General features: G+C 35.8%; 1 protein-coding gene across 1 annotated transcript; it reads right to left on the minus strand.

Annotated features, from left to right (window-relative positions):
* Positions 1-3914: 3914 nt before the first annotated feature.
* On the minus strand, positions 3915-26769 carry LOC132612711 (uncharacterized). Its single transcript, XM_060326816.1, has 14 exons — positions 26751-26769; positions 11682-11741; positions 10981-11589; positions 10784-10878; positions 10420-10517; positions 10212-10314; positions 9717-9908; positions 9588-9623; positions 9372-9445; positions 9150-9219; positions 8880-8924; positions 5884-5951; positions 5676-5778; positions 3915-4306 (listed from the first exon to the last, which is right to left on the minus strand). The coding sequence occupies exons 1-14, from the start codon at positions 26767-26769 to the stop codon at positions 4235-4237; spliced, it is 1644 nt and encodes a 547-aa protein (XP_060182799.1). The 3' UTR covers positions 3915-4234.
* Between the last annotated feature and the right edge of the window lie 852 nt (positions 26770-27621).

Below are 27621 nucleotides of genomic sequence, written 5' to 3' on the forward strand. Positions count from 1 at the left end.
CTCTAGCTGTTTCTCTAATGCAACTGGACGTCCTATCCCACATACTGCTCGCATCTCCCCTGCTCTCCCACGCCCCCAAATCCATCAACTTCTCCCCTAATTCTTAGGCACAGACAAAGTCAAACTCCCCCACCTAATCCTCGGCCGGTCATCGGCGACCCTCTTCTTCTTCTTCCTCTTGATCTCCAAATCCATCACCAATAGCTTATGTTGGGTCGTAAGATTCTCACTCGGAATGACCTTGCAGTCTTTACAAAAGCCTTTATCATCCTTTCTAAGGAGCAAAAAGTCTATCTACGTCGCAGCCACCGAGCAACGAAAGGTTACCAAGTGCTCCTCTTTCTTAGGGAAACTCGAGTTAGCTACCACCAAGCCAAAAGCCCTAGCGAAATCCAGGAGTGAGACTCCTCCTTCGTTCCTGTCTCCGAAGCCAAAACCCTTATGCACATCATCATAACCCCTCGAAACAGACCCAATGTGTCCATTGAAATCTCCTTCTACGAATAACTTCTCAGTAAGCGGTATACCTCCCACCACTTCATCCAAATCCTCCCAAAAACGCCTCTTAACCTCCTCGTCCAAGCCCACTTGCGGCGCGTAAGCACTAATAATGTTCAGGGTGAACCCTCCAACGACCAACTTAATCATCATCATCCTGTCATTAACCCTTCTAGCCTCGACCACCTGATCCTTTAGCTCACTATCAACTAAGATGCCTACCCCATTCCTGTCTCCCGACTTACCCGAGAACCAAAGCTTATACCCGTCCACCTCCTTAGCTTTAGGTCCTACCCATTTCGTCTCCTGGATGCAAGCAATATTAATCAACCTCTTCTTAAGAATCTTAACTAGCTCTATGGACTTACCCGTTAAAGTCCCAATGTTCCAAGACCCTACTCTCAACCTAGAAGCTCCCTTAACCCCCCACTCCTAGCCCCCGTCCTCGACCGAGAACATGATCCTAGTCTACCATCCCTCACTAAAGCCACTAAAGCAAACAAACACTAGTCAAAGGTTTATCCAAGACAAATAGAGGTCAATACTAAAGCACAAGTTAAGCTAAAGGCAACAAAGTGAAAAAAATATACAATAAAGTAAAGCAGGCAAAATTTGAAAGGCTAAATGGATACTGCCCACTGGAGGTACCAACTCCAGGTAAAAGGAACCTGTTCACTGTCGAAAATTCCAGTTCACGCGGGAAAATACTGTTCACCGCTGAGAATCACTGTTCACCACCGTATTCTGCCGGATACTTGTGTACCTGCGCAGACCTGACCGGAAACCTACTGGGGTAGGATTTCCTGGTGCAGGGTAGAGGAGGAAAGAGAAAGAAAAAAAAGAAGAGAGGATAGAAAGCTCTAGCCGGCTGGAAAACGTACCGCTGGTGGTCATCGGTGTCAGCGACAGAGGAGAGGACGGATAGAGTGGGGGGCTGGGGGGAGCTGATCTTACCGTTGGAGGAGGGGGTGAGTAGAGGAGAGAGAATTAATAGTTACCTCAAAAAAAGTATGCATTGTGTTTATATTTATCATACATTATCTCTACATTTTTCTTCATATATTTTCTCTACATTTTGCTTTACAAAAATGTAAAGCAAAATGTAGAGAAAATATATGAAGAAAATGTAGAGATAATGTATGAATAAATATAAACAAAATGCATACATAAATGTAGAGACAAATGCATGAGTAAATGTAAGAACATGCAGATAATAAATTTAAAAATAATGTATGAAAAAAAATATAAAGAGAGGAGGAAGATGCTAGCGAAACGTTAATTTTAAGCACGGCAAGCCAAAATTAGGTGTCAACAGGAAGTATGAAGAAGATCTTGTTACACAATCATGTCTTAGTGATCAGAAGGTAGCACACACACCCATGGAGATCAATGTGAAGTACAAAAATGATGATGGAGATCCTCTTGCAGAACCAACCCTATACCGGAGGCTCATTGGTTGTCTAATTTAACGACAAGATCGGACATTTCTTATCCGGTTCAAGTCTCGAGACAATTTATTGTAAATCAATACCGACATCACTTTTCTGCCCTCCTCAGGATCATTCGCTATGTTCGGAGTACAATTAATCGAGGTCCATTCTTTCATTCAGCATCGTCTCTAAACCTCGAAGGATATGCAAATGCAGATTAGGCAAGATGCCCAAACTCTCGGAAGTCTACAACTGGATGGTGTATGTTAATCGGATCATCACTTGTCTCATAGAAGTGCAAGAAACAGTCAAGAATCTCAAAATCGTCAACGGAGGCAAAATATAGATCAATGTTAGCTGCTTGCTATGACATTGTGTGGATACATCGGTTGCTGGCAGAACTTCATATCCCTATCAATCGCGCCACTACGTTACATGCTGACAAAACCCGTGTAATACAGATAGCAACCAATCCGGTCCACCACGATAATACAAAGCACATCGAAGTAGACTGCCATTATATTTGTGAACTTGTTGTCGATCAAGTCATCATTCTTCAACATATCACTTCACATGATCAATTGGCAGATTAAAAGCAATGACAAGGAGCCGGCACCAATTCCTATTATCCAAATTAATGCTTCTTGATAAGTAGCATAAATTTGAGGGGGGATATTGACCATATCAGATATGGTTTTGTGGTAAGATATGATTTTATATAAATCCTTTACTATGTAGAATCACATCCTTAATATTGTGAAAGATATGGCTCGATATTGTGCAAGATATACGGCTCGAATCATGCTTGTAATTATGTAGGTATTTGTGTATAAATAGTCTCTAGTTCATGAATTGTAAATCACAAAATATATAGAACACTTTTCAAAATTCTTGATTTATCAATAGTTATCAATAAGTTGAGTTCGTTTAGTTTGGTTTAACGACATGAGGTTATCTTTTTTGACTTATGAAAATGAATTATTGTCATATCTAGTACAAATATTTCAATATACAATAATTAATCAATTTGTTTGATTCTTGCTAAACATATACTTACATATGAGAAATTGTGTCTTTAGATCTAGTAAAAATTGTGTCTTTAGATCTAGTAAACTGAATGAAGTAAATCTTTATTTCATGTGAAAGAAAACAAAAAACGGACAACCCAAAACAAAAAGAATCGACTACTTTTTGGTCTGGTTTGGTTTGCATATTAATTTTATAAACCGGCATAGTTGGTTTCGTTTTGATTTTGGCAAAAATGGCAGGGTGCACGAGGCCGTCCGAATCAAGTAGTGTCTTACTCAGCAATCAGAATCAAGTAGTGTCTTACCCAGCAAAAATTTCAGTATGCCCTGCAAATAAATGTGTTTGCACGACATAGTATGTTCTTTGTGTTTTTCATTTCACCCAAATACTTGATAGAATTGTCCTTTAACTCGTGTTTTGGTAGTAAAAATCCACTCTCTATCAACATAAGCTTTTTACCAAGTTGATAATAAGGTTAAATAATCTGTTAGCTCATAAATTAGCACAGTAATAAAAAAGAAATCACATTTTACGTATTCATGGAGAATTAAGCACTCCTCATGGAGCTTCTTTCTTTTATTAGCTTCAAGTAATATAGTACTCTCATTGAATTGTTGACAAAAATAGTTGATAAATGCATAAAAGATGTAGCAATGTAACCAATAGGCAACTGCAAAAGATCTTCAATCTTGAAAAGAGGATGCAGCAAAAATCCTGAAGTAGTTAAAAATGCAGAAAGGAAAGCATCTTTAAACAATCCTCCTGGAGATAAAATCTAAGCCATTCTTACAATTGTGCAGTATCTAACTCTCAACCAACAGGCATATTGTAAAGCATGAACTAGTTTCTACAAACTTGCAATACATAGTTGAGATGACAATGGACGGCAAAGACAAAACAGAAAGCATAACCACAAGTACAACACATAGCAACACAACTATACTAAGGCCAGAGGTGAAGTCAGGATTTGAACTTTTTGAGTTCTAAAATTCTAGAATAATGACATCAGATATTAATAATGGTTCTTAATTCAGTTTTTGTTCATATTTAGTAAATTTCTTAATACAAGTATAGAATTTTAACTAAAGCTACTAGATTTGGCCAAACCCCTACCTAAATCTTCTAGCTCCACCTTTGACTAGGTCCAAGAGTAAAGTAAACCAAAAGGAAACAAGCACTATTACAAACAGACAGTAATACAAGTCCTGGAACGCGTCCTACAGTGCTACAAAATCTATTGACAAAATAAAAAAATGTTCTAGTTTATCAGTAAATGACTAATCTCCTTTCTCAAACTTGTATAAGCTTTTCCTTGAGAGAACTGATCTCCTTTTCTCATACTTGTCAGCCTGAAAGACAGGAAGCACTATGCCATCAATGTAAGTTCAATGATAATCTCATTAATGCAACAAGAAACAGGAAATTGAGTGAAACATAAGAGATCATTCTTTACTTCAAGTATCCTATAAATCCCAAAACTTCTCAAATTAAGCAGTAAGACTTTTGAAGTGCAGGACGTGTAGAATAGTATTCTCCCAAGATGACTCTCAACTTGAGAGCTTTGTGTGTAATAAATAATTAGAAATTGAGTACGCCATGTGAGGTAGTCTTTGACCGATGCAAGCTTGATAGTTACCAGGTTTGTGACGTTTGGTGCAGCAAGAGCAGCGACAGAATTAAATGAAGAGAGAGATGCCGGATCCGCAGTTCCAGTAAATGGATATTGAAAAGGCAAACCAACACTGCTAACAAATGGGCCTGGTAAATTGGTGGGAGAAGGAAGAGAGGGTTGCAGTGAGGAGAATGAATAAGATAGAGGGGGAAGACTAGCAGAAATACCTGTTGAAGGTACAGATACAGATGAATAAGATGAAGAGGGAAGACTGGCAGAAATACCTGTCGAAGGTGTAGATACGGTAGAGGAATTTGTGGAATCTGTTTGAGAAGATGGGATAATGGGTTCTGAAATTATTCCAGAGGTTGCCACCATCTTTGCGTGTGAAAAAAAAAATAACTATGAAGAATTTATTTTGGTGAAAGATCAAAAAGCAGCAGAAGAGAAGATGGACTAGGTTTGGCTATCTGATACCATGTGTAGAATAGTAATCTCCCGAGATAACTCTCAACGTGAGAGCTTTGTGTGTTATATATAATCATATACAAAGTACAATGTATCAAGTCAACTAGGATTCTAGGTAGAGTACAAGGTTATGTGTAATACTAAAAGGATTCTACCTATTCTATATGCACTAATACAGGATTCAGCAGTGCATATATTAGTCACACAAGGATATGGGAAGTATCAAAATGATTTGTCATATGGCATTAACGTTAGAATGTCAAGAGATTGTCTCTTGTAATGTGACGAAGGAAAATGGTTCGTACATTCTGGAGCAGAGAATATGTTATTAATATTGGTACCACAGCCAAGGGGCTGGAACATAAGGATAAGTTTCGAATGGTTAAATACCCAAATAACACCCCATAATTCAAGGACTGATCGATAATTGCAATACAGTATAAAAGTTGGAAAGTACTATTTGGATAACCGGTTTTTCCTCCTCTTGTCCTTTTTACCAAGATGGAAAGTAGCAAATGATTTACCTCAAATGAAATTAGGTCTCTACAGATCTCAAAGATGACAAACAGTTCCTTTATTACTTGGGGCAGGGAAAGAAAAATAAGAACAGATCGATCTCGTTCTTTAGGATCACTAACCTTCAAGTGAGCTGTAGCAGCCTTGTCTTTATCAGGGAAGGCTCCAGTTGAATCCACGACGTACTCTGCTCCAGCCTCAGCCCATGGAATCTCCACTGGGTTTCTTCAGATATCCAATACAGTAAGTTCAATCAGAAATTCATATTGACCCAATAGAGTTCTTATACAAATTTCAAATGTTAATGAGAAGGTAGAGCCATATATTTACCTAATGCCACATCCAATAACAGGCTTCTCACCATAGAGAATTTTCTCCTCATCCTCAAACATGTCTGCCTGCAACAGTCATCACATACAATCCATCAACTTAAGGTCCACAAAATCCATTTATTAAGGATTTAGCAACCTTAATAAATCCTGAAGTTTTATGACTTGCAAGAGTGTTATCGGCCTGAGTCATGATTACAGATAAATCTTGAAGTTTTATGACTTGCAAGAGTTTTATCGGCCTGAGTCATGACTACAGATCATGGCAGCGAAAGAATTTCAATGGCTAAATCTCTTAAATCTTAAATAGAGGATGTCTCCTATATTCCACAAGTAAATAAAAAGAAAGATGTCTCTGTGTTCCCAAAACTTGGCTCATTTTGCACAAGCAATCAATGTAACTTTACTTTAGGTAACTTTCAGAAACTTCTGATGCAACAAAATGATAATCCTGAAGTTGCCATATCATGTTAAAAGTGCAGAAAGGGAAAGCATCTTTGAACAATCCTCCTGGAAAAATGAAAATCTATGCCATTCTTACAAGTGCAATATCTAACTCAACCAATAGCATATGGTAAAGCACACACGAGTTTCTGCAAAGTTGCAATACATAGTTGAGATGGAAATAGACAGCAAAGAGACAAATCAGCCCATGTAACCACAAGTATAGAACAATAGCAACACAATAATACCAGGTCAGAGACTAAAGCAAACCAAAAGAAACACATACTATTACAAAAAGACGGTAACGCAAGTCCTAGAACTCATCCTACAGTATTACCAAATCCATTATATTGACTTTGATTTCAATTCCTTTATCCGCCTTTCACAATTCTGAAAGAAACTTCAATCCTTTTAATATAAAATTCATTGCAAACTCCTTGCATTCTACATGTGTTAGCGATCAACGAAGAGACTCTTCATTAGTGTATTATATTGTCTATAACCGAATTGAAGTTGAAGCTATTGATGGACACCAAGGATCAATGAGTTCTATTTGATGAGGATGAAAAGGATTGTGTTGATTTCCTCTTTCACATACTCTTATTGTGTGTGGGAACTGTCATTAGGCTTCTCAAGAAGAAAGGACGGAATACAATCCAACCAAGGCAAGGCAAGTCTTTAGTTGGCCAATTGGCATATGCAGCATTTTAGAAATTGTACTTCATTCTTTAATTTCTGTGTTTGGTTCTCAAAAAACATGTTTTGAAAATCTTATGAGGCTATTCAAAAGCTTTGTACTAAAAAATTTGGAAACTGGTCTTTTTAAAAATGTGTATCACATGCTTATTTGACTAACGAAACACAATTGCTCTCTCCAGACAAAATAAAACTTTTCCCAGGAATTGATAGAGGCAAATCAAGTATAAGATGTCATCAGTGCAGGTCTCCTGTATGCATAAAAACACATAGGAACTGAGAGTGAAGAATAAATTGATAGAACCTAAATTTAGTGAAAAAATAAGAACAATATAGAGCATAAGCCAAGTAGAAAGTGGAGCTAAGAATAAAGCAAAAACCACAATGAATATACTGCATAACTAGCACTTCAGCAGAAAAGAAAAAAACAAAAACAAAACAAGCTAATGTCCTACTTGGAGTCCTTTATTTGAGAATCTGATATCCTACTTGGGGTCCTTATTCGAACAGCTGATTTATTAGCATTTTTAATTTTATTTTTAGGCTGTATGATGTTGAATTTTTTAAAGGTGATTAATTCGTTATATCTCAACTTTTCCTTGGATGATTCGCAAACTGAACCTTCTAAGTTCAAATTTCACAGATCAACTTGGTAGTCTTTGTCAATGCTCATTCAACAAAGGCAAACTCATCAAAGAATGATATTTAAGACCACCGAAATTCTAACTTGGTTAGTACTGCAACCTTAATATTTTTAGGCCGCTACAAAGTTTTTTTAAAAAAAAAAAGAAGCTGTATCACATGTTTATTTGGTAAAAAGAAACACAATTGCTTTCTCTAAACAAAATAAAACTTTTTCCCAGAAAAATAAAACAAAACCAAACTTACTTCCATATCAACAAACAACTTACAAGTATTATCCTTTTGGCTCTCAATTTCTTTAATAAGTTCTTTTTCTCTTTTAATTTTCACCTTTTTCCCATCCACAGTCGTATGTCCAAAATTTATTTCGAAGTGTAAAATACTACTTACTTTCTTTTCTTTACAAACCTACAAACTTATTATTAAGTCTAAAGCATGATATTTAGGAATTGTTATATTATTCAAATAAGATAGATAAAGCTAATAATGTGACTATTTGCAAAGTAATTGGTTGAAAACGAATTTTCTGTTTTCTAAATCACCAATCCAAAATTTCAAATACAATTGTTTTCAACAAACAAGGTGAATACTAATCTTAAAAGAACAGTTCATAAAGGGGGTTAGTCTTTTGTTGAATAAAATAACTTGTTCTGTTAATCGACTAGGCTTTAATAGAAGATCGATCAAAGACCTTTTAACCAAGAAAGTACGCGAAGCTAGAAGTTCAAAGGTTAACAGTCAAGAAAAAGGAGGAAAGAAAACAGAAAGAATCAAAAGTATTAGATTCTTAAAATTCAATGCTTCGTAGAAACGCCAGTCAGGAAGTCACAAGATCCAAATTGAGCATAAGCTTCTCACAATCTTCTGGCATGTTTTTCCAGCAGCTGTTCTGGTGACTGTTCATTTCCCCATGTTTTCAAAATAAAAACAAAAAACCCAAGTTGGTTTTCCCAGCTTAAGTTGGACAGATCTTTTATATCGTAAATGTTAGTGCATTATGTTAGAGTTAGAATGTTGGAAGTGTGATGTGTTTTAGTTAGATAATTTGTTTGGATGAAGTAAAACTTTCATCGCTAGCATTAAGAAGATGAAAAGGAAAACTTCCATTGATGGAATATAACAAAAGATACCCATGCAACACAATTAAAGCTCTATCATTTAATAAGTACAATAACGTAGAAGGATTAAATAAGTGCTGATCATAGTTCGTAGTACCTTGCAAATTTGACTACTGGGTAAATCTTCATAAGCATCCTCAACCTTACAATAAAGAAGTATTAATTCCACATACTGCTCAGAGTTATAATCCCTAGCAGAATAACTATAACAGATCAGGTTTGAAAAAAGAAAAAAAAAACGAAGGACTAAGACTAGTCCCTACCTAAATCTGTATATATTGATTTGCATCTTCCAATTGTTAAGACAACAGCAAGTTCTAAAGTTCTGTCAGTAGGTGAAAAGAGAGAGGAGCATTAGCAAACTTACTGGGATTGCAGTAGGCTGCCCATCAGCCACATCTTTTGAACCTTCACGTGCCAGTATTTTGGCCAAGAATCTGTCATCAGACCAAATTAAAATAACTTTTTGGGGGCATAGAAAATGAACACACGAAATTGTAACGAGAAACCCATAACGAAAACAATCTCTAACGGTATCTTATTTTCATGCAATTCAACGTCTTATCTAAAATGTGATAGGAAAGTTTACCCTTCTACTAGACTTTCAGCCCCAAGGGTTGCTTTGTCAGCTTCTTTCTCGCAGAGAACATCATCAACCGCTACCTGTGTCAAAAGAAAAATAAGATAATACTTTTTTTTTGTCAAGGAAAATAAGATAATAGTTGCACATGCTATTTAGTCATCCTGCCAAGTGTCTGGGGTATTTTAGTGAAAATTCACTAGCCTCATATCATGCAGCACGTACCTTGTGACCTTCCTTTGTCATCCATTTAGCGATGTTCTATAGGTAAAGTTCAAACAAAGATTTCATCAGCATTGAAAAAGAAACAAGTATATCATGGAAATTCAAAAGTCCAGTATGAACTTTCCATACCATGGTTGGGGACAAAACTGGCATATCAAGGACCAAATGAGGAGGAAGTTCAGATGAGCTGATACTCGCAGGACAGTCTTCTGGAACCCTGTCTCCCGGTGCTGCATCTGTCTGAGAAGGTACCTGATTTTTAACCTCTGATGCACCACCAAAAGTAGCAGAGACTTTTTGTATGTCATCTGCTTCTTCCACCTGCTCAATTAGCAGAAAATATTTACAATAACAGGTGTCCATGGCAATCTACCCAAGCTGCTTAAGCTAAGCATGTAGGAAATGAGAAGTCTATGAGATATCCAATATAGTGAGGCAGAAAAACATTGCAAGAATTCAGCAATAAAGGTGACCGTCGTCCTGACTTTACCAGGGCACGGAGTTTAGTTCATACTATGGTAAAGAAACTAGTTCCATAAATTGCAAAACTTCTCAACTTAAGGTCCAAAAATTACCAATGGGTTGGAACATAAAAAGAGATCTCGTTCGTTAGGATCACAGTACCTTCAAGTGAGCTGCAGCAGCCTTGTCTTTATCATTGAAGACTCTAGTTGACTCCACGATGTACTCTGCTCCAGCCTCAGCCCTTGGAATGTCCTCTGGGTTTCTTCAGATATCCAATACAGTAAGTTCAATCAGAAATCCATATTGACCCAAGAGAATTTTTATGCAGTTTTCATACGTTAATGAGAAGCTAGAGGCATATATTTACCTAATGCCATATCTGGTAACAAGCTTTTCATCATCCTTAACCTTGAGCTCATTGTGCTTCCACTGACCGTGGCGACTGTCATACTTAAAGATGTATGCCTGCAACAACCATCGCATAAAATCCATCAAATTAAGGTCCACAAAATCCAGCAATACATTTACTGAAACTTTACAGTTACTATTATTAATTATGCAATCCCAGATAAAGGAAAATGATTGTATTTGCCCCACACTTCAGGAAAATAAAACAGTATCGATGAAGTTAAAAAAAGTAAATGAATTCAATGTAAAAGTTGTCAAGTTTTTATCTGTGACTCTCTAATTTCTTATTTGGTTGATTCAATAGTTCGACTCGGGTGACTTACGGATTCTTCAGATAGGCCACATAGGCTACATGTATGAGTAGGCTGCATAGGCTGGGGTGGCATCATAGGGGTTTTACCTCCTAACACGTCAGATTCTGTAGGCAAATGGTTAAAAAGATCAATTGGCATGTATGTAATACAATTGAAACATTTTAAATTACCAAATTTCAGAATTAAAGCACATGAAAAAGACTTACGGCAATATGTGAAGTAGGCGATGAAACATATAGCAGCCCCATTAATTAACACACATATGATCGCAGCCAGAATAAATTCGCAATTGTAGGACTCAAATCTACCTAAATACTCCTCAGAGTTTACTATCAGCATAGACCGGTCTCTCACTAAATCAGCCTTCTCTGTAGGATGTAATGGAGCGGTGTCATGAACCGGTCCATTCTGATGGCGGCTTATCCTTTCGCTCTTCGAAACACAAATCGGTTGTGCTAGATTGACAAATTTCACTCTTCTTTCATCCAGTTTCTTGATAGCAGGGATCATCCTTCTTAATTTCATCCTTGCGTCCCAAATAACAAAACCCAATCCTAATATCAAACAAAATACTATCACGGAAGTGATGTACCCAATAGCTACACAAGAAAATCTCAAATGTTGAAAGAATATCCCTCCTGTCGTATATGACAGAAGAAATACAATCCGATTTTCTAATGTATCTATAATTCCATTTGATTCTTTCTCTAGAGACGTCATCTCCGAATCAAGCATATCTATTTTCTCTTCTAAAGCTTCTATAGACCTAACATTAGCCTCTAAAGCTTGTAGAGAAGCTGAAGTTGAATCACCAACTACAAATTAAAAGAAACCAATTAGAAAATAACACTCCAAATCAAATATAATAAATTACAGTACCAAAAGATACAGAAGTATGAATTGTTACCTTCCAAATCTTGAGATGGAGGATTTAATAGCGGTGTCAGTAGTGGAGTCTGATCTTGAGCTAGCGATGTAAAGGAAAAAACAAGCTCAGCTAATTAATCACCGGGTCCAAACATTACTACTATTTTGGAAAAGCACAAACCCAAACTTAATGAAATTTCTAAATAGAAATCGTGAATGCAAAAACCAATATCAAAGTGTAAATAAACTAAGAAAAAGTGAACCCAAAAGCACATTTTATCATGGCATTTGAAAACCAAATACAGAGTGTATAATAAACTGAACCCAAAAACTATATTTTATCATGACATTCTTAAACCAAATCCAGAGAGTATAAACTAAGAAACTGAATCCAAAAAATACATTTTATCATTACACTCGAAATCCAAATGTAGTGTGTATATATAAACTAAGGACACATTTGGCTATGAGAATTATTCAACTTTTTAAGAAATATTTTTTTCACTTTATTTGAAATTTGGAAAAACAACTAAAATTTTATTTTCACTTTCAGTACATTTAAACAACTCTTTGCAAAAAAAATATAACCAGACACAACTCCAACTTCAAAACTACACAAAAAAAAAAAAAAAAAGTGAAACAATACAAAGCTTATTTTCATGTAGCAACCAAACATCTTATATATATATACACAAAGAAAAAACTGATATTAGTGAACTCAAATAACATGTTTATCATGGCAGTCAAACTTCAAAGCTAAAAAAAAAAATGGTGGAGTGTTAGCAGCGTACATTGAGACGTAATCCATCCAAATGGTAGCTTCATTTCAAATGCAAGGAGTAATGCAAGTCCAAAGAGTTAAAAGAAGAAGAAAAAAGAGCTAAGAATTTCCAAATGGTAGCTTCATTTTTCAATAGTGGAGGAGTAGCAGTGCAAGTCCACAGAGAAAAAAAGAGCTAAAGAAGAGAAGTTAGCTAGCCTTCACAAAAAACGCTATAATATACCCACTGTGTATTGTAGTACAAAAAAAACTAACGTACGCTTAATTACCCAAAATGAACCTTTTCGCCTGAAACTTGGGGAAAAAACTACCCCAATTGCCAAATACACTTTCTTTGTCTTATTTGGCAGGTTTTCATTTTTTTATTTTTTGTTTGTTTGTAGTGTAATTAATACTCCCTATTTCATGTAAGTATTACTTTGTTGTCTATTTATTTGGCAGGTTTTCATTTCATTTTATTACTACAAAAAATTGCTAGCTTTTCAAACTAAAATGAAAAGTTATACAGAGTCCTTTCTTTTTATTAGTACTGGCTACTAGTACGTAGTAGTAAGACAAAAAAAAAAAAAAAAAAAGGAGGAATTATGTACAACGGAATAGGAGTTTGAATATAATGTTTCGAGCTATTTTTTAGATAGTTTCTATTACTCCCTCTGTCCCATAATAAGTGTCATCTTAATAAAAAACACGCATATTAAAAAACCTAATGCAATGTAAAGTTTACTAAACTACCCCTATATAATAAAAATAAATTATTTTTCCCTTTATATTAGAGCATGCATCAAAATCAATCTTCTTGACATTGAGAATTCAACAATACCGAGTTTCAATGTGCTTTTTGTCTTGAATACAGAGTTGAAAAAAACTAGTCAATTTATGTCTTGGTTTCCTAAAGTGACACTTATTATGGGACAATTTTTTTTTTTACTAAGGTGACACTTATTATAAGACGGAGGGAGTAAGTAATTTGATCTTTCAGTATTGTTATTGATTTAATTTCCAACACATGCACTTAACTATCGACATTGTTAAATAATCCTTGTCTCAATTTATATAGCATCATTCACATTTTGAGAGTCAACTTTTATCTTTTTTAAAATTAGACTGCGAATTCGAATATACAATTTCTAAGTTTTTTGAAATAAATGTATATAATTTAAAACTAAGTAAAAAGTATTATAAGTCACAATAATTTAGAATTCAAAATATTTAAAAGACATACTCACTCCGTCCTAATTTATGTAGCACTTTTCATTTCCTAGAGTCCATTTGACTATTTTTTTAAGCTAAATTAAATTATATCAAATCAATATTTTAAAACTAAAATTTAGATATTCATAAACTATATAAAAGTACTATAAAGTGCAAATTGTCTCATGTCAATATGATTAAAAAGGTTACATTGTTGGTCGAAGTTTACATAATTTGAATATTGAAAAGCGAAAAGTCTCACATAAATTAGAACCGAAGTGAATAAAAGGATCACGAGACCCTATGTATGGAATACTAGCGAATTCAGACCTATGTTTTTCAATTTTGGACTTGGACACTCAAGCAATGCTTTTACAATTTGGACTAAATACCTATTTGAGTTGATTACCTTATTTTACACGAACTTTTCAAATAAAGCATGAGATTGAAGTACTCATGGACTTGAGCTCTAAACCCAGCTTAGAACGTTACTCCCTCCATCTCAAATTATGTGTCATAGATATTAAAGTTGTCTCAAATTATTTATCGTTTTAGAAGTTCAAGGTACAATTAATTATTTTTCTCATTTTACCTTTAGTAAATTTTTGTTATTAATAACACACACACACACACATATATATATATATATATATAGTAAACACTTAATGGATTTGAAATTGTAACTTAGACATACATAAAGATAAGTTAGTCATAAAACCCCTCCTAATTTCTTAAGGAACGTGTATAAAAAAAAACACAAATAATTTGAGAGGGATAGAATATGAATTTGAGGACCTCTAGGACTAAAAAGTAATCATGATTAGGACGAAAATGTATAGGGTTCGAAAATTTGATTCCGCTAACGGAAAGTTGACTCTTTTATATTGACTTTGACTTTTATCGATGTTTAATTTTAGGGTATGTGTTCAATGCATATAATTAATCTCGAAAATTCGTATTTTGCATAGATTAGAGGCTTTCGAGTATGATTGGACATGATAAATCTATTGTTGATCAACAGTGAGCTACTCTCTCGGTGTCACACCCCGACGAGGAGTAGAACGGGCTCCACCCCATAGGCCGGAAACCACCTGACTTAACAGTTACTTTGAGCATCATATATCATAACTCAAAGAACACCTGCATGCAGAAAAGGCCCAACATAGAAATATCTTATACCCCAACACATGTGTACATACACGAACCGACAAGGTCGCCACAACATCACAAGTATCGTAAGCCGGCAAGGCTAACAATAAAGTATCACAGACCAAAATAAGGCCAACATGACCATATACTATGCTTACATACCCCACTATGTCTATGAGCCTCTAAGAGTGTACATGTGAACATATATTACACTAGCAGAAAAATGCCAAAAGACAGCAAGTCTGGAGAAGTGGCGCTTGCTAACATCGCTGAAGCTGGAAAACCCTACTGCGGTCGCTCCTCAATAACCCTATCAGAGCCTACAGCACAAAATGTGCAACGTCCCGTGCAATGGGACGTTAGTATAGATGAAAGTACTGAGTATGTAAGGCTGGAATCAATAACATAAGTAAGACGGAGATATAAGGAGATTAGAAGTAACCTGCCATCTGAGAGCGCACAATATACAATGCATGAGTTTAAAATCATATGCAAGCATATACATATATACATATATATATATATATATATATATATATATATATATAAAAAAAAAAATAGCATCATCATCATAACGTACCCGACCTTTTCAGGACTAGGTGTATACTCAATGTGTAAGTACCTGGTCCTTTCGGGACTCGTGTGTAAGTACCCGGCCCTTTCGGGACTCGATGTGTAAGTACCAACTGATCAGTGGTTGCACAATAGGTGTCGTACCCGGCCGACTATAGCGCCGCTTGGTGTAGTAAAATAGTGCATATATATATATATATACAATGCATAATAAGCCAAATGAAGTAACAACTACCTTTCGGAGTGACATAAGGTCGTAACCTCCGAATGAATTATGGAGTTCATATCGAATCCAAGGAAATAACTTAACGATGATAAACATGATAATATGGTAAGAGACAGCCAAATAATTAAGGCATTAAGATTTGAGATACATAGCATAGGAATGGAGTGAGTTTGTTATGGAACGTTCAGGTTCATGTTCTAGTTGGATTCGTGCCAAAGAAAAGAGAGAACAAACAACTTACATACCTTATCCGTCAAGCCACCACTTAAAGAATCCCTTACTCCGATGGTTGCCCTTCACCCGAACCTATATATCGAGAAATACATCTTTAATCATACTTTCATCATATTTCCATCAACTTATATGCACTAATTATTGAAGACTAATTTGGGTTACGAAAATTTGGGCAGCATCTCCCCTATATTATCCACTTCCTCCAAATACCAAAACAACTCCCAAACAATACCAACAACATCAACAGCAACATCCTCAATATTCTACAAGATAAATATGTATAATTTCATCCAAAACTTTCTTTAGACTTCAATCCATAAGCCAACGATACCAATACAACAATTATAACTCTTATTCTCATGAATATTCCTAAATTAACATTAACAAAGAGAAATTCACACCTTACCTTCACTAGAATAGGAAGATCTTCAATATCTACTTTGGATCCAAGCCACCTTCAACGCAAAACGAACTATAATCGCGGCTATACGTTGTCCGAACCCGAATCCCGAGATTAAACTTGATTTGGGCTAAAATTTGGTGTATGGAAGTTAAGAGAATTTTCCAGAATATTTGAGAGAGTTTTGGGGTGTTTTGAATGAAAAATGAGGGGTAAGCCCCATTTTATAACGTTCCAGATTCTGCCTCAACCGACCTAAAATTTACTCAACGCGTTCGCGTTAAGTTGTGCCCTATCTCCTCTGCGCGTTCGCGCCACCCACAGGCGCGTTCGCGCAAAGCTAATCCCTGCTCTGGCAGCCTGTCTTAAAATGCTCATATTTCTCTATTCCGGTGTCGGATCGACACACGGTTTGTTGCGTTGGAAACTAGACTTCCCGAACTTCAATTTGCGTTGGAGATAACTTCAATTTATACATAATATGTTAACTAAATGTCTTTAAAATCCTCACAAAATAAATATTGAACTAAAACCCCACGTGGTAGTAATTAACTAAGCCCCACGTAGTAGTAATTAAGTCAGAATTTAAAGACAAACCTTCCAAATAACCGCTTCAGCCCACATAATAGCACATAAGATGACCTTAATGCTATTGCTAATTAAATCCGTTTGCATTAAACGCTAGACCTCTGGCTTTTCAATTTCTCCAGCTTTAAAGATAGACTGGTGGATGGTATCTTGTATAAAGAGTATTAGAGAATGTCAAGCTAATTATCGCCAATTTTATAGATGCAGGGTGTCTTGAAAACCTTTGCCTTTAGAATTTCTCCAATTTCATGCTAGGCAAATCCTCAGAATCATTGGGATGGATACACACCAGCTTTGCCACTACGGACACATCTGTGAGAGGGGGGAAGAAGTCAAGAAGATGTAAGTAAGAACTCACTTATGTTACATCTTTATTTTGATGGTGACTTACTATTGTTTTCAAAAAAAAAAAACTGTATTTGTCTGAATCGGGTAGGACTGTAATTCAGTTTCCTTGAGAAACTAGATTGTGCCAACACGAAGCTTAATATATAGCTTTCGCCTTCGACGCCTCCAAGTGAATGTATTTTGTTTCTAAAGAAGATGGTATGCCATGATTTTCCTTAAGTGCGTGGTATTTTATTTTTTACATACATGTGTTGTAGAATGCAATACAATTGCTTTTGCAATCAATTCTGGATATAGATTGACAAAATATATCCTTAAGATTTAGATTATTAGCATAACTCGAGTGAAGATAGAGCATCATCCTGTAGTGATGAGCGCGGGGAAATTTCCATAAGTGGCTTTTAATGAGAAGAGTTTCTTGAGGAAGGCAATGTCGGACTAATTATTTAGTGTTGAACAAGCATTGATTGGTTCTATGGGATGGATGCCATGGTGCCAGTATTGATGGTGCAATTCAGGGAACATGTAGCTTATTATTTTTGAAAGGAAAGACATGTTCCACAAATAGGACATATCTTGACCTGATTATCTTGGAGGTTGAAACATCAAGACATGCATATTTAGCTCATATAACAAATCATATTAGCACAACAAATTATAGAAATCTCATAGGGTTAGTGGTTAGGTGATTTTATAAAGCTTTTGAAAATAATACCTCTGATAGTTAAACTTAGGCAGTCACTTTTAAGCTTTCTCATGATTTTGATCTTTGAAAAACACAATTTTACAAAGCTTACAAAAATGCGCTCAATATCCGTTACATAAGTTGTTAAAATATATGTATGAAAGTTATGGATCAATAAATGATGAGGTTACAAGCATATTTGTGATGAATTCTTGGTCGTAGATCATGGATACATAATTCCAAGTATGATGAACAGTTAATAAATTTCTATGTAAAAGATGAAGCAGGAGATTCACCTTTGAAGTACATTTAAAAGTATTCCTCTTCAAAAGTTTCACCAAATAAATAAAAAACACAAGCAATAAATACAAAGAGCAGAGATATAAAAAACGAAGAGAGTGATTAAAGGTGTCCAAATGGCAAGAAGAATATTTGAAGAAACTAGAAAGAAACATACTTTTGGATTTTCACATCTAATTCCGAGGAGACAAGGAGGTATTTCTCTTGTGATTTGAGGGTTGTTTCTCCACAATTACGCAAGGGAAGAAGCAGTTAACACGCTTGGAGGAAAAAGGGAAGAAACAAAAGGAAATAAGAAAAAATTGGGAGACGTTAACGGTAGAAAATCTGATGTGTTATCGTTATCTTTTCTACTTATTATTGTTCTTAATTCCTTCTACTTCATTTTTCATAAAATATATCTTTATTTTTACTTTTCATTTGTATTTCTATTTATCTTAATTATTTTAAAGTCAAAATTTGATCAAGTTGTGGATGAGACTCGCTGGAGTGATCTTGACCTCTGCAAGAACTCTAAGTTCTGTCAAGTTATTTTCGTACGGCCTTACTTATTGATTAATTTTTTGGCAGATTTTTGTAAAAGAAGAAAGATAATGACACATTCAAAGGACCTTATACCAAGTTATTGTTAGGTCCAAGGTTTCACCTATTAATTTTGATGATAACAAACTAACATAAATTTTAATAAAAGAACATTTACTTGTGGTAAATTTATTTTTGGTATAGGCTTGTTTGATGAAGACGGATCCGGTGGAGATATAAGAAAATATGGAAAAGAAGATATTACGAGATGGAATTATGGAAGAAACACTTACTCAAATCAAGGTGCAGGAATTATGGGAAGAATATTTACTGCGATCCTATGGAAGGAAAATATTCTACAAAAGGAAAAGATCAAGATTGATTTGGTACTCAAGGAAGATCCAAAATGTATGTAGTATCAAGATATACAAGAAGTCTCAAGTTTACAAGGAGTCCATATGTAACACCCCGTACCTTTAACATAAGCTTTGACCATGATCCTAGACTTAGAAAACCAGATAAAGAATGTGGGAATTGGAAATTTCCTCTTCAGCTGTAAGATGGTGGTTTACGCCCATGAACAGTGACCGTATTTCAGTTTACGGGCCGTAAATCAAATCGTAAACTGTTAGTTGAATGTCATATGGTTAAATACGGACCATATTTCACAATACGGCCCGTATTTCAAATCGTAAACTGAAACCAAGAATTTCTTAACATTCTGGAATTTGACATTTTGAGGTTATATGGTTAAATACGGACCGTATTTCACTTTACGACCCGGATTTCAAATTGTGTTTGGAATTTGGGAAAACTTTCTTGATTAAAGTTGTAGAGCATTGAAATACCTTTCCAACAGTATCTTACGGGGGTCAAACGGACATCTGTGCAAAGAGTTATGGCCATTTTACTAAAGAGACGCAGTGCAGTCCATATGTCAAAATACGGACCGTATTTCAAAATACGGCCCGTATTTCAAAATACGGCCAGTATTTAACTGGGCCGAAAAATGAATTTTTCCAGAACAGTATATATTCGTTCAAATCATTATTTTTCATTCCTTCAAGCCCTAGAACGACTTCCTACCCTCTTGCATCATCAAGAACACCAAGGTAAGCCTACTCTAATTATTCCAAATCAATTCTAATACCTATCCTTGTAATCTAAACAAGAAATCATCATTCCAAGACTAGGGTTTTCAAGAAAACCTATCTCAAGGTACAAGAATTCAAGATTTTGGAAATCTTCTTCAAAGCTCAAGTCTTTAATTCAAGTTTTGGAGCAATTAAGGTATGTAGAACTTCCATCCACATGTGGGAATCTCTACGTTCTTCCCCATGCTCCGTTTCTTGATATCCATGAAGTTCAAACCCTAGGGCATTAAACCCAACATATTGGTAGCCCGTATTTATGTATTTATGTACATGAATTTTGTATCTATATTCGTTATTGTATTCCTAATCTTCCATTACGGTTATTAGGAACCCTAGCTTAATCCATGAATCATGAATTCTTCCTCATGTATTCTCATTATGTTTATATGAAACTTTATGATTTTATGTAGCAAGTTACAAGCATGTTTTCAAGTCAATTATATATATATAATTATGAACTATTTTTATTACTCATGAATCAAGAACATGTTTGCAAGACTATGACAAGTTATCTCATGAAACCATATTACAAGATATTTCATGAAACCATGTTACAAGTTATTTCGTGAAATCATGATTACAAGTTATTTACAAGTTATTTCACGAAAATCATGGGCTTCTTAGCCAACTATATTATGTTCATGTTTTGGGAATTGCTTAGTTAACCGAGAAGGCTCAGATAGCCTGAAACTACGTAGCCACCGTAGGATAAGGGTTGTCAGCAAGGAAGCAACACCTTCATTATGCAGTTTGGATCCTTACATGCTTATTATTACTTAAATCTCATATCCCTGGCAAGGTTGTGAGTGTTCTGCTGGTAGGACGCAAGTACCAGACCATGTTGTCGGTTATACTATAGCATTCCCCACGTTACAAGTAGTTTTACATACAAGTATTTCTATTGATTTACTATTTTAAGATTTTACTCACGTTTCATGCTCATGTTCAAGTTACATTCAGTTTCAGTTCATGTCCTATATCTATGTTGTGCCATGTTCTTCGTTTTAGCAGGTTTTACATACTAGTACTATTCACCATGTACTAACGTCCCTTTGCCCGGGGCCTGCACTTCACGGTGCAGATACCGGTTTTCAGGAGCATACACCTACGCAGTAGGATCACATCAGTTATCAGCTTATTGGTGAGCCCCACTCCTCTCGGGGTTCAACATGGAGTCTGCATTAGTATTCAGTTTATGGTAGTCCAGGTCCATGTCCTGATAGTTAGTATTCAGCCATGTTTTAGAGGTTTCATAGACAGATGTTAGTTCACAGAGTCAGTTGTGCTTTCATGTTTGCAGACTATTATGTTTTCATGATATTTCATGCTATGAGAAAATTCAAGACTTTATTCCATAAATTACATTTTCTTGATTCATTTAAATTGCATCATATAGATTATGTTATTTTGATGCCCATGTTGACAAGCAAGCCATGAGGTTCGCTCGGACACATGCAAGCAAGGCCCGAGTGCCGTGTTATTCCCAGGCCATGGTTCGAGGCGTGACACCATATTCATAGTGATTAAAGTCCAAATTCAAGAAGCCGAATGTGATTACATTCTAATCAAGATCCACGTTGAATGAAGAGGATCTTGAAATTCTCTTGAATTGCTTAAATAAAAGCTCATATTTGTAAAAATCAGAAGAAGAGTGTAGAGAAACTAATGGGAAGAATATTAGTTATTTTGGGAAGAAGATATTCAAATTTGAATATATCTACCGCAAGCTTGGAAAGAGGGTGGATGGATTTTACTACAATATTAAGGAAAGACTATTCAGATTATTTGGTAAATTGCTACAAGTTTCTTTATGAAAATAAATTATACTTCCAAGATCTATGCATGGAAGGAAAGCACTTATGGAATAAATTATTATGCAGAAGATTGGCACAAGATTTAGAAATGGAAAGGAATATTATTGCATCAGCCATGGATGGTAAATATTCATTTCATGATATGAGAGATCTTCATATATTGACTATGGTTGAAATTAAAGGAAGCTGTGATGATTGAGTTATATTTTTGGAAGGAAGACTTTTGATTGAATTAATACTTAAATGGAATAGAAATTTCAAGCAAAGAGGCCATCAAAGAAGTAAATATAAAGGATATGTTTTGATTGGACATCACGTGGAGAAGAATTGAAATTGAGAGCACTTACTATATTGATGGAGCATTAATATTTTACTACGAAAGGAAAAGTCTTTTTGGAATGAGGATTTCTTTCCTTACCAATAATGAATCCGGAAGCATGAATCAAGTCTGCAGTCAAAGGAACGTTGGAGGAAAAGTCAGCAGCAAAGGAAATTCTTTTCCAAAATTAGAAGACCAGTTCAACGGCTAGACTATTCAAAACCAAGTATAAGAGACAAGTCAAGTGCAACAATTTAATTTACGCATCCACTTATACTTTCGTCTCAACCTTCTCAAGTTTTTTGCTCTACTTTTCATAAGCATTGTAATTCTGAGTGACTTGCTGTTTAAACAAAAAAAAGAGGAGAGATATAGTATAGTTGGTGAGGCTTTGTATTGAGAGGTTGTGTCATTGTTTGTTTCGGGTGAGCGAGTGAAAACCAAAGAGTCGTCGTTGGTGAACGAGTGAAAAACCAACTTTGTACGTTGTTGGTGAGCGTGTCAAAACCAACCCTAGTTCTCTGTTGGTGATCGAGTGAAAACCAACCTTGTAAACGTTGGTGGTGAACGAGGAAAACCACAAAGGTTGTACTCAACTCAAACTACAAAAAGCTTAAAGAGATAACCTCCTTGTAACCCAAGGGGACTGGATTAGGATACCACATTGGTTCCGAACCAGTATAAAAATTCCTGGTATCATTTATTTTATTGCTCTCATATTATACTCTGTACCCTTACTATTTATTGTGGTTTATACTTGTGCAAATCAAAGGACTAATAATTTTGCAGGCTGTCTCGCTATCAGTCGACTGGCACCAAATAGTAGTTGACTAGATTTTTAACAGGCTTACAATTCACCCCCCCCCCCCCCCCTCTTGTACTTTCAGTTATTGTATTGTATTTGAGCAATTGAGAACTGCTCACTTCTTCATTTTTTACTTTCTGGAATGGTTTTGTAGAATTGGTTTACTATCATGCTACCGGAAGACGGCAGTGAAACAAACATTATGGGAAGAAGCAAGGGAAAAAATAATTGATTTAGTAGAGGGTTGATGGATCACTTGTCCACCAACATTTGAATGTTAGTGTTCTTGATATCCTAAAAGACCTCCCTGGTTCTACCGGATATTACGCCTATCCGGTGCAGCCATATGGGCATGTTACAGACGTTTCATATTAGCTTTATCTTTTATATTTTTTTCATTTTCACATTGATTGTTTAATTTCCCCCCTGTTTATTTGGTGCAAATGTTTCATATTGCAATTACTTCATTATCAGCTTCACCCTTTGAGTACAAGGGACGAGGTGTGGATTTTAAAGTTAAATTGTAATCCTGAGGACTCTCTTTGGAATTTTATTGCATAAGTTATATGAGGACCATGGCTAAAATAATATTTCTCCCTTTTAAGTTGCTTGTTGATGATTGATCAAGTAATGTCTAGGGATAAATAAGGTGTTAATTCTCCTCTTTATGTAATAGCAGACTCAATTGATTATTAAACAGTGTGATTTTGCTTAAAAAATATTACGACTTTATCTTTATTTTAATTCTTTTCGCGATAGCGCAAAGCACGAGTAAGTACACTAGTAAGTGATACAATATGATTTTGGGGGTAACTATGCATACAAAGCAACATGCGTATACATCGGAATCATGATACTATATGAAGGTTTTGGTATCAGTTCAAAATTATGACTTATGTGCATTATTTGGTACATGCTTAATTCAGTAATTGTTCTTAATGTTTATGCTAGTACGGTGTCACCGTTATACACATGTTATGATACATGTTTAGTGAGAATTCACATATTATAATATGTATGTAAGTGTTTGTATATATATATACAGGGGCGGATTCAAGAGGAGCCCAGGGTGTTCACCCGAACACCCTCGGCAAAAAATTATATTGTATATATAGGGTAAATTTTCTGTGTTTATGTACATATATTAACTTTCGAACACCCTAAACATATGTAAAAGGTTAGCTCAAGTGGTTCAGGGTGTTCAAAATTGACTCTAGCATCCTAGGTTTGATTCTCATTGACAACATTACTCTTTATATTTATTTTTTATTTTTTATAACACCCTGAGTAAAAATCCTAAATCCGCCAGTGTATATATAACACAAAAGCATTATCAGTTGATTGTTGATGACCAGCATCGCACCTAGTCCAATTACAATAACATATGTGATGGTATAGATGTCCATCCAGATCAATTTATTCAGTGTCATACATGTAGATTGAGTCATTGACTATCAGATTTGTGTGGACCTATGAGTCGCTAAACAATCAACCCTCGAATAGTGTATTGTGTGTACACACAGTACGTACGCAAGATTCAGAGCATTGCATTGCGGATTCTCCCCCTAAAAAGAATTACTCTCCGCCCTATAATAAGTGTCACCTTAGCAAAAAAAAATTGTCCCATAATAAGTGTCACCTTAGGAAACCAAGACATAGATTTACTAGTTTTTTTCAACTCTACCCTTAGATAAAAACTGACAAATTTTTGTATTCTAGATAAAAAGCACATTGAAACTTGTTATTGTTGGATTCTCAGTGTCAAAAAGATTATTTCTCATGCATGCTCTAATCAAAAGGGAAAAATAATTTATTTTTATTATATAGGGGTAGTTTAGTAAACTTAACATTGCATTTTTGGTTTCTTAATATGCGTGTTTTCTGCTAAAATAACACTTATTATGGGACGAAGGGAGTACATTTCTCAAATGAATTGATCAAAAATATTTTAACATTTCTCAAATGAATTGATCAAAAAGATTTTATCTTCAAAAAGATTTTTAAAAAATTATTTTATGACAAACAGGCTCTAAAACTTATTGTATACGGTGTAAACCGGGGTCCAAGATTTCGGCCTGTCGGCTGAAGTGGTAACACAGCGACAAGTCAGTTTGCGCTCCCGAACCTAGTTATTCGGACGCAGCAGGATCCAAAGAGTTTTTATGCTTCAATTGATAAGTCTGAGAAATCTAGCCCATTGCGGATTCTTCTCCGCACATCACGCTACATGACGCGTCAACTGCTGTATCCGAGATTTTAGGAATCATTATCCCCATGATTGATTTAGTTATCTCGTATGACACAAACACGTGTACTATAAATAGGGAGGTAAAACCTCATCAGGAACCATCTCATTCACTGCATACAAACGATAAACCCTAGTTCTTCAGCTCTATAAACATCAAAGGCAATATAATTCTCTATACTTTGGCTCGGGTTCGAAGCTCTAAAAGCTCCAGTCTGGTCCAATCATTGTGTTGTTTCTCCAAATCATTTGAGTTTGTTTCTTTACTTGCGTATCGTTAACCTTTATTCATTGTCGCTATTTCTTTACGTAATTAATGAATCAAACTGCATATCCTTTAAACCACATACAAATTGAATTGTTACCTTTTTAAGTGGTAAACAGTTTGGGGCCTACCGTGGGGCAAAGGATAATAGTGGTGATTTGTTTATAACCCTACTTTCACTTGTTCTATTGAGATTTGTAATTTCATGTCAGCTTCACAATGGCAAGCAACAGCCAGTCGATTCATTTGAACAACAACGGTGAACTAGGTCACCACGGCGAGAACAACAACGTGTTACTGGCCAACAATCTGCCCTAAGATCAAAATGGAAATGGTGTTCACCCCGTTGATCCCAATGTTGTCAACACAAATGATGCTGTCGACCAGAACGTGGGCGATAACCACCAACCCGCAAACCCTGTCAACAGCAACAACCTTGTGATTTCACCTAGGGTTTCTGTGCGAAAGACACCAGGTGATATTGGAGAAGAAATTGACTTACGCTTGATATTTGAAATGTTGCAGGAATAGAGGGCGGCTATTGCCAAGCTCGAAAAGAAGGATGCCGAAATCAGCACGGCGGAACCCAATCGAGTACCAGAGCCAGCCCGTAGAGGAGTTGAGATGAGTGATGATTGTGAGCGGCCGGTTCCCGACGAATCATCCGAGGTGATAAAGATGCTGGAAGCACTGGATAAACGAATTGACTCCAACGACAAGAAGGTGGAGGATTATAACTCCCGAGTGGACCAGATCCTAGAGGCTCCCCCGGTTCTGACTGTTGACACCCAATTTTGTCCCTCTCCTATTTAATTTACCCGGGTTTCTAAATTTACTGACGAGCTAAATACTTTATTTTCACTACTACTATTTTCGCTACTTTTATTTTTTTAACATTATAAGTATTACTTTATCACAGATTTTAAACGGTTAGTCATCGTTTCATATTCGGGTTTGGAATCGTTAAATTAATTACAAGAAAACACTTTGCAAAATATTTATTTTTCTACATATTAATTATTTATTATATTTACATAATATATATTATACCAGTTATTAAACTAGAAGCCCAAAAATAATTCAAATAGCGGAGGAAGGATCAACAATTTTCAGCCAAATTAATGGCCCAAAATACAAATTTAATATTATTTCCCTACCCAAATAAACAACCCACATTTCAATACCCAACCCACATTTTCAACCCATATTTTCGGCCCACATCACAATACCCGTCCAGCCCATTACCCATTTTTTGACCCGGCGGCCCACTACAATTAAAACCCCTAAAACTCTCCTCCTCTTTCATCTCCCTCCCCTTCTCTTCTTGACCTAACCCTAGCCGCCCCTCCCCTTCTCTCTTTCTCCTTCTTCTAGCCGCCTCCCTCGTCTCTCTCTTCCATCCTCATCACCTTCCTCTCACGCTCTCCTCCACTTCCTCCTGTCCCCCACGTTCCTTTGTACCTCCACTCACCCTACATCACTCCTCTCTTTCCTCTTCCTCTCCACTCACCTCTGTCTCCCCACGCCATCTCTCTCCCACGCTCCTCTCTTTAATCTAACAAGCGAAACCCTATAAAGAGAACAGAAGTTAAGTAGTTTGAGGGGGGATTTTTTGGGAGCAAAAAGCCGAATCAACTTTAGACAAACAAGATCGAAAACCCCGAAATCCCCTAAAAAAAACAACCAATCGGGAATTTACAAATTCCCTACAAAGATATAAGATTCGACAAAATCATTCGGGTCTGCTTTTGATTTTTTTGGAGAAGAAGAATTGTTGGGTTGTGGTAATTCGAGTTTCAAAATCGTTCGTTGTATTCGAGAATAGATTCGAGGCGCCGACGCCCCGTTCATTGCACCTACAAAAGGTCAGTAAACCTTTCCCTTTTCTTTAATTTTAGTATTCTGCGTGTTGGGTTTTAATTTATGATGATGTGTTAGTTAACAGCTGGGTTGGCAGTGATTTGGTTTAGTCGAACTTAGATTAGTTAATATAGCGTATTCTCAATGATTGCGGCACTCGGGTATGTTAGTATAGCCAAAGACGTTTGCTGGTAATCATAATGTTCAAGCGTGTCTTATTTGTGTAAGTGTTGATTTTCTGTTTGAGAGTATGGGAGATATACCTAAAATATACTAGATGTATACAGTTCCAGCATGAATTTGAGCTATAAGAATTTGTATATTGGAGTATATATCGTGTATATCAGTTATGTAGACTCTGAATTATTAGCTTGTGCTTCATAATAATATTAATTTGGATCTGAACTTTAATTGTTTGCTTCATTGGATTGCTCATTATTGGTTTCTATATTCTGAATGTCGTGGGTATCATTCGGGTTTTGTCTTGTTTATTAGGAATCTAGAACTAATCAAGCAAGGCT

Source organism: Lycium barbarum, chromosome 10 (genome assembly GCF_019175385.1).
Source record: "Lycium barbarum isolate Lr01 chromosome 10, ASM1917538v2, whole genome shotgun sequence".
In the NCBI taxonomy this organism is placed as follows: Eukaryota; Viridiplantae; Streptophyta; class Magnoliopsida; order Solanales; family Solanaceae; genus Lycium; species Lycium barbarum.

Excerpts from the sequence above, each read along its gene's own strand:
- LOC132612711 (XM_060326816.1), bottom strand. Across the intron at positions 9,624-9,716 it reads CAGTTTTGTCCCCAACCATG|AACATCGCTAAATGGATGAC; the intron begins GTATGGAAAGTT and ends CTTTACCTATAG. Across the intron at positions 9,220-9,371 it reads GCTGAAAGTCTAGTAGAAGG|ATTCTTGGCCAAAATACTGG; the intron begins GTAAACTTTCCT and ends GTCTGATGACAG.